The sequence below is a fragment of the Ammodytes marinus genome (assembly GCF_949987685.1).
Source record: "Ammodytes marinus genome assembly, chromosome: 15".
NCBI lineage: Eukaryota > Metazoa > Chordata > Actinopteri > Uranoscopiformes > Ammodytidae > Ammodytes > Ammodytes marinus.
Genome location: NC_137219.1, coordinates 17305031 through 17313123, shown reverse-complemented (window position 1 = coordinate 17313123; position 8093 = coordinate 17305031). Strand labels below are relative to the sequence as shown.

The 8093-nt window shown below is 42.6% G+C and overlaps 2 protein-coding genes across 2 annotated transcripts; one reads left to right on the top strand and one right to left on the bottom strand.

Moving 5' to 3' along the window:
- Window positions 1-1279: 1279 nt before the first annotated feature.
- Window positions 1280-4462, bottom strand: LOC307261435 (galectin-8-like). Its single transcript, XM_080041982.1, has 8 exons — window positions 4327-4462; window positions 3949-4037; window positions 3497-3707; window positions 3275-3394; window positions 3150-3176; window positions 2406-2494; window positions 2145-2310; window positions 1280-1614 (listed from the first exon to the last, which is right to left on the bottom strand). Exons 1-8 carry the CDS (start codon window positions 4363-4365, stop codon window positions 1465-1467), a joined length of 891 nt encoding a protein of 296 aa, XP_079898108.1. The 5' UTR covers window positions 4366-4462; the 3' UTR covers window positions 1280-1464.
- A 791-nt stretch (window positions 4463-5253) lies between these two features.
- Window positions 5254-7484, top strand: LOC307261437 (uncharacterized protein). Its single transcript, XM_080041984.1, has 4 exons — window positions 5254-5854; window positions 6295-6324; window positions 6452-6613; window positions 7221-7484. The coding sequence occupies exons 1-4, from the start codon at window positions 5839-5841 to the stop codon at window positions 7319-7321; spliced, it is 309 nt and encodes a 102-aa protein (XP_079898110.1). The 5' UTR covers window positions 5254-5838; the 3' UTR covers window positions 7322-7484.
- Window positions 7485-8093: the final 609 nt, after the last annotated feature.

Below are 8093 nucleotides of genomic sequence, written 5' to 3'. Positions count from 1 at the left end.
TACCTCATACAATCCCACTTAAAAAATGCTGAAATATCCCTTCAATATGAATATCTTAGTGTTAACAGTTTGTTGTGCTGCCCCCTTTTGGCCAGAAGTATCAAATAATGCCAGTTCCAAGCAAACCATGTATAGAAATGAAACACTTGCTACAAAATTATAACAGTTACACATTTATTTGTTATTAAATAATTTATGATACATAGGGGACATTTTTTCATACATATTTTACAACAATTATGAAGACAATGCAAAAGAAAATCCCAGACTTTTTTTTTTTCATTTAGGAGCACGATCATTGCAGCACTGAGACGGTTGATGTTCACTGATGCAGGTTTCTACTATATTCTACGCTACAGCTTGCATAAAAGATTGCAACATGTCATTTGTTAAGATTATTGAAAGATACATTTTAAAACGGACCCTGTACTGCTGTGTGCTTTCAGTTCTGCTGACAGATTTGATCAAGTGCATGGGAAGCTATCGTATTAAAGAATCCTGTGGTAGCAGGCTGAATTTAAAAAGTAAAGTATGAAACAAAGAAATGAGCCAAGGCCCTAACTAGGCACATTGTGTTAAATTCAAATTTGATGAGAAATCAAAATTGCAGCTGACTGATTTTGAAATTTTTTTTTAAGAGATGTTTCGACGCTTTTCAAATTTACTGTACAATAATTAAGTCTTTAATTGTTCTCGCTCCAAAAATGTGGAGCCACTCAGTTTCACTCGTTGTCTTGGTGTTTAAACAAAGCCGGGAGCTTGACATATAAACACAATTAATCTTTTAATTTTACAGGGTACTAATAAAGGTGTATCACAGAAGAGAATGCACTAGAGACGGTATAAAGCCCAGTTCAGACCAAAGATTCGCCTTGCAACGAGACGCAACTGCTCGCAACAAGCTGGCCTGGACGTTCTAAAACTGGACCTTGCGATTTGACATGTTGAATCTTCTGCGACTCCTTACAACGCGATTCAAAGAGCAGTTCAAACTGCTGCAATTTCTCCCCCGCGACGTTCTAAAACAGTCTCGTCGCAAGCAGTTGCAAGGTGAATCTTTGGTCTGAACTGGGCTTAAGAAATAAACCAATGCAAAACTTTGTTGCTGTAAACAGTCACGGAGGCTGACAGCTTGATGCTCCAGCACAGCTAACTCTCATGCATCAGTCATCTAGCCAGGGGCTGGGAAACATGGATCTTGAATACTCACCATCATTGAGGAGCCTGTCCCCAATTTTCGGTCACCAAAAATGCCAGACTAGCTTAAAATCAGTGACTTATGGTTTGCTGCAAAACTTAACCCCCAATTGAATTCACAGTGGGGAGAGTTTGCCATTTTTTTTTTCAGCATCCGTTGTCTGGGTCATTGTGGCTAAGCTAATTTTTTTTTTAGCATGGATGACCAGAAAACACAACGGTGTCTGTTGTAATGTAACGTTGGCTTCTTTGAAAGTCAACATAGAGTCACCACAGTTTGACATCGGTGAGCTCCAGGTCCCCCATGATCTCCAGCTGGTCGATGCTGCTCAGGTCCTGCACGCGGTGTCTGAACTCAAACAAGTGGGAGCCGTTCACTGCCAGCTTGAACTGATGGGGCTGACAGAGGATGAGAATCTTGTATACAAAAAAAAACAACAACAAATGACCACTGAGTTATTGTCAATCATTACAGAAGCACACACAGACATAGGGAAAAACAATCAATGATCAACGTGTGATTCAGATGTCCCACATGGGTAGCCTAAAACAACCAGTAGAGTTGAAACTCTGATTTTAAATAATTACTATTTTAAATTTTAATTATTAGAACTTAGCAATTCAAAAGTTGAGTTCTGATGTTCTTCTGCATTCAAACAGTTCAAAGCACTTAAGATAAACCTGTACATTATATGCTCTTTTAAATAAGAATTGCTGTGTTGCTTAAGCCTTCCTCACCTTAGACATAACATCACCACCAACAAAGAAATGTGTAATAATTATGATATTGGACAGTATCGGCCGATATCCAAAACCCAGATATCGGAATAGGATCGTACTGAAAAAGAATAGTGTATCGGTGCATCTCTAGTTGCAGCAGGCGGCAGAAGAAGAAGAAGCCCTTTTTAAAAGAAAACCTTGTGAGATGTAGGCTGGTTGGTTCCTACCTCAAAGTATTCCCCAGATGAGAAGGGAAAGAAGGGCAGCTCTTGCTCCTCATGACCCCAGGACTCACTCAGGTAGGAGTTCCTGATGAACACGCCCGACTTGATGCGGGGGTTCAAATGGAGGGCGATGATCTCCGTCCTGCTGTTGCGGAGGTTCACAGTAAAACTGGAAGAAAAGGTTAAAAAAAATTCAAATAATATAAATCCATTTTGAAATGTAAATCATATGTTGAGGGAGTGTATCATGAGTTATGTCTTTACCTGTGAGGATACATGCTGACCTGCCCCTTGATTGTGATGTGCTGTCCGGGGCTCAGTCCTTTGAGTATACTGCCTCTGTAGGGGAGGCTCTGAAACAGTCCATACGTTTTATATGATTATCGGTGTTAACATTTCATCTAGAGATAAGTTTCTTAAAAGGAGAGGTAAGTGATTTGGTCCTTTTAGCTAACTTCCTGTCAGTGACTGCAGTTAGCAGTCCCCTCCCTCGTCCCTACGTCACCACCACATGAACACACAGCCGTCTTCATCAGATATTGCAGCTATGGAGAGCAGCGAGTCACCAAGATTTAACACTAATATTAACCAAAGAATATCACTTACTTTTCCTTTAATTCATCATTTGACCTATAAAAATAGTTGGAAAATGAGCAGTACAACGTCTTCAAATGACTCATCTGGCCAACAGTCCATAACCCATAGATATTCAGTTTACCGTTAAATCCTCATGTGAGGCGATGGACACATCACATTTCTGGCATTTTTGCTTAAAAAATTATTTTATTCAGTCCTTTTTTTAATTGGCTCTTGGATTAATAGAGTATCTTGGCATCCCTAACTGTTTTTTTTGTCTAGTTAGAGAGAAGCAACGCAATGGATGAATTGTCCCCGGATTGGGCTTTTAAATCCAGCTTAAAACAGCAGGGAAAATGTGTGTCCACACGATACTGGGCCCATTCAAAAACACAGTTTTCATGTAGATGACTCGAAAGGAAAAAAACTCACCAGGTCACCTGACTCTGAATATATTGCCTAAGAGAGACAAAAGGCAAATGTAGTGATGGATTAAAGAGGTGTGTCTGAAAAACTCAAAATACAAGTTCAAAAACAAATGATGGGAATGTACTTACTGAGTTGGGGATGTAGCCAATAGCATGCACCCGGACATCCCCAGAAATAGAAAATGTGTCCACCCTGTTTAGTGGGATTTTGTGCTTGTATTCCAGCAGGTGAGTGCCATTTACTGCCACCTAGGGGTGAAGATATTGTAATTAAATAAAAGCTAGGTGCGTTTATTGTTTTGAAGAGGTACACAGGCCTATCCAAAGCCTCAGCAGCACTAGTTCACTGACTTTAAAGACGTCTCCGTGCACCAGGATGATGGTCTCGAATGGGGCTCCGCGTTTGTAGGGCAGCCGGTGGAGTGTTTCCTCTTTGCCCCAGCTCTCCCTCAGCAGGGAGTTGCACACCACACAGGGCGAGCCTGTGAAGCGAGGGCTGAAGTGGAGCGCCACGTCAGAGCGCGGCTTGGTGCTGCAGCCGCTCGACAGGTCAATCTGAAACCTGCAGAGAATCGGGCACAACCATAGATAGTATAATAAACCACAACCAGGCCGGATTACCACAGAGTGGGCTAAGCCTGAGTCCTGAGACTAGACCTGTACATTTTAGTTCATGTTCAAGTTTTTTTCAATCCAAATTTAAAGTTGCATGTGCTGTGAGGAGTGTGAGGTCATACATAGACCTATCCATTAAGGTGGTGGCCCCCTCCTCAGTAGAATTCTCTTATTGAATTACATCTCACCCGTCAGCTTCCGGTGGCACAGTGCCCTGGATGATGATGATCTCCCCAGGGTGCAGGCCTCCAGGTATGGGCCCTGTGTATGGGGTCACCTGGGGTGGAGAGCAGACGTTGTTAGAGACACCACACGGTGGCCGCTGACAACAGGAGGGATCTGAAATGAGACGCGTTTGTGTGCGCGTGCGTGCGTGTTCCTGATTATTTCATGTAGCCTATGAGCTACAATGTGCAGAGTTTACGTCCGGTGTGTAGAGCCGTAGGCTCAGCATCGCATTGCAAGCTACATATGAGAGGAGTGTCTATTGAGCACTGCATGGTGGCATCATAGGGCTGATGTAGCCTAGATTATTATGATAACAATAATCATATTAAGCCTCTTACCGGATTGAGGACGGTGTGCTTCGCATTTGCCACAGACATCAGGCTTATCGTGTCAGCCTACAACATGCAGCCGTGCTGGGAGACAACGGAGTCCGCAGGGAACGGGACCGGCTTGCAGCTCTCCTGCACTACACGGGTATGATGGCAGTGGGCATCTTCTCTCCATCAGATCCGAAGCACCGCACGCATGCGCAAATTCCGCCACGTGATCGGTTCCGCTGGACGCTGATCAACAACTTGCAACAACAATTTTCACCTTCTCCAAGCAAAGTCAATCAAAAGTGAATGGTAGACTATTATTTGAACTGAGGTGTAGATCATTTGATCTGCACGCGGTAAAGTTATCACTTAACAGAGACACCACACATTTAAAAATAGGCTACTAACATAAGTGAGTAGACTAATTAGCAGTAGGCCTACTCGAGTTGAGGGGGGATGGCATCCCCCCCTTGGAAATAAAGATCGCAAAATCATCCCCCTTCTAAAGGTGCCAACACACTGCACACCCCTACCCATCGATCCTTTGTTATTTTATCAATGAATGTGGAAATATTACCACTATTTCAACATTTAGCTGCCGGTACTGCACTCGATTCCGGCGCTTGCCAGGGCAGGGGAAATGTATTTAATTTTTTTCAGCCAATTAAAAAATGTGTAATATACCATTACCATTCCTAGCTTCTGATTGGATGGACACGGAGAAAGCCCGCCTCCAAAATCACCCATCGCATCACCACCTGCTTTCCTGTGGTCAACCGTCAATCACGTCCACAGAGCGCAGTCTCCCCTTTGCAAAGGCAGTTAGTAGGCTACTCGGCGACTTTTATCACACGTTAAATCCAATCCACCATCACCATTTTTTTTTACAACTCGAGTAGCCTACTGCTAATTAGTAATTGCAAATTAAATGCATTTTCAATTATTCCACTAATCTGTTTGTAGAGGCCTACATGAATATCAATGTTGAAGACAGTTGATCCACAATGCAGCATTTCTTATTTTTCCCGGTTCAATAGAAGGCTATACTGTAGTTATTTATCCTTTTGCTAATTAGTTTAACCCTCTGTTCTTCGATTGTACACTTAATAGCCTATATTTTTTCATTTGTAGCTCTTCAGTCAAGTCAGTTTATAGCCAGTAAGCTATCAAAAATTAGAATTAGCCTCTCTCAGGAGGTTTAACAATCTGTACAGCATCCCACACCCAAAAATAGACTAACGTAAAAGAGAAATCTCAAGAAGAGGAAAGAGAGGATGGATCCCTCTCAGTAGGCTTCTGGCCTGGCCCACAGTCTATGGGACTAACGGGCTTGCAGATGAGTTGTACTATCTGGTTGTGCCCCCTGAAGTGTTTTGAGTTATCATGGCCACCGTAGCAGGCCTACACTGACTCTTTGACGCCCTCTTCTGGTCAGACCCCAACATAAATTTCGTTTCAAACAAAAACTCCCACTACAGCGAACACCTCACAGCCTCGTCTAGTCCATTGTCTAGTAACGGAACCGCACGGAACATGGCCCCTGGTCTTGGTGGGTTTGTATGTTTGACAATAGCCTACTAAAGGCCTTTGCACACCGGGCGCGTTTTATTCGTGCGATTAATCCGTTAATTAACGAATGTATACAGAGTCAATACAAGCTTCCACACCAGCGCCGTCATTTCGCATTGCGAATTTGCGTTTTTTATTTTTTCGAACTCAGTTCGATTTTTCTGGGACGTCGCTTCTAAAGTGGGACGCGACAAAATTCACATTTCAAAACATTCGCTTTTACGTTGCGTTTATTCGCGTCGCGCCCGGTGTGCAAAGGCCTTAATAAGGCCATTATTTGAAAGCACTGATAGGCTTCTATGCTATAGCCCACAACTGTTGGCCGTAAAACAACGGCCTACAGTTGTGGGCTTTAAGCCTATTTGGTTAAGCCTAACATGAGCTGTAAGTGGTGATTTCTGTTTTCATCTTGCTTTTTAGGGATATTTGCCGCCATTGGAGCGGGAGTGGGTAAGACTATCCATTCTACTTATTCTCGAGATTAGAATAACTGACCTCACCTTCGATATAGCCCTATTTGTAGCCTATATGTGGCCTTAAAAAAAGTTTCCTCAGCTGTGTTTTTGTCCTCTTGCAGTGGGTGCCGTGGCCCTGGTTCCCGTCGCTCTGGGAGCCATAGGTTTCGGCCCAGCAGGAATAGCAGCTGGTTCTGTTGCTGCGAATATGATGGCGACGGCTGCAGCTGCCAACGGAGGAGGAGTGGCAGCAGGTGGTGCTGTGGCGGTTTTGCAGTCAGCAGGTCAATAGCCATTCATATATTAATATTGTGAGTGGATCACTTTTGGAACAGTAATCAAAGGAGGGGGATCGTGTGGCGTGCAGGCCTAATTAAATAGGCTATAGGTAACACTTTACAATAAGGTACACAAAAAAAGAGTGGGCTAGTTACCCTTTTAAAAAGAGTAGTTTACCTTTTCAAAAGGTCAGTTTACCTTTCAAAAAAGAGTAGTTTACCTTTTAAAAAGGGTACTCTTTTTTGAAAGGTAAACTACTCTTTTTTGAAAAGGTAAACTAACCTTTTTAAAAGGGTAACTACTCTTTTTGTGTACCTTATTGTAAAGTGTTAAATATATATTTCCAAGTCAATCAACTTACTTACCCCACTCACGTAGGCCTACAACAGAAGAGATTAGTAAGTTTGAATAGATAAAGTTCAGTATTTAACTAAATGTGTGGGTGCAATTTAATGACACCACCGTCAATACTGTCAAGAGTGACAACAACTATACTCTTGATATGTCACCACTGTGAATGGCAGTGCTAGTGTTTTTTATTCAGTGTGTTTGTCTTGAGAACAAGGCCTTTGCAGCTTCTTGTTAATAAAACCCTGTGTTGTGGCCCTGTAGGTGCAGCTGGTCTGTCCGGAGCTGCTACTGCGGCTGTGGCCAGTGCTGGAGCAGCGGTGGCCGGCGTTGGAGCAGCAGTGGTGGGATGGCTGAGGAGATGACTCTTTTAAAAAATAAAGATGAAGAAAAAACTAACAGTATTTACATATTTGGGGGGGAATGGGATGAGGCGTTTGCTCCTGATCTCAGTTCACTTCTTATATTGTACTAATGTTGTTGTGTTGTCAGCAGAAATGTTGTCCAATAAATCTGAAAATCCTGAGGTACTGGTTCAGTGTTTCATTTGTGTATATTTCCATCCCTCATTGTGTCCACTTGAAAAGACTGAGTGATCAAATGAATGAAACGGTTCTTTCGTTCATTAACTTTTTTAGTCATAAAAGGAGATAAACTGTCAGTGATATGGTCCGTTTTTCGTGAGATAGTGCCGCGATAGGGAGCAGCGAGTCATCATTTACGGGCACAGAGACTCGCCTCTTTATACAATGGCGGTGAAGTAGCAGATTCCTTGTTGTAGGGACGAGGGAAGGGACTGCTAACTGCAGTCACTTATCGGAAGTTATAAAGGACCATATCACTACTTTAAGTCAAAGTCAACTTGATTGTCAGTTCTGCTGCTGCAGCTCAGCTTGTGCCAGACAAACAGATTAATCGAAAGTACGTTTATCTCCAACCCAATGTGCATTAAAGTACAAGGATACTAAGTCGCTAACAAGCATCACCTAAATCTCTAGCCTACAGCCCAATATTACATTTGAATTTGCCTCAGGATGTTTAACAATAGCCTATGCCTACAGCATCCCACAACCTCTGACCTTTGACAGGGAAAATCTCCCTTCAAAAATAAAAATTAATAAAAATATAACGTAAAAG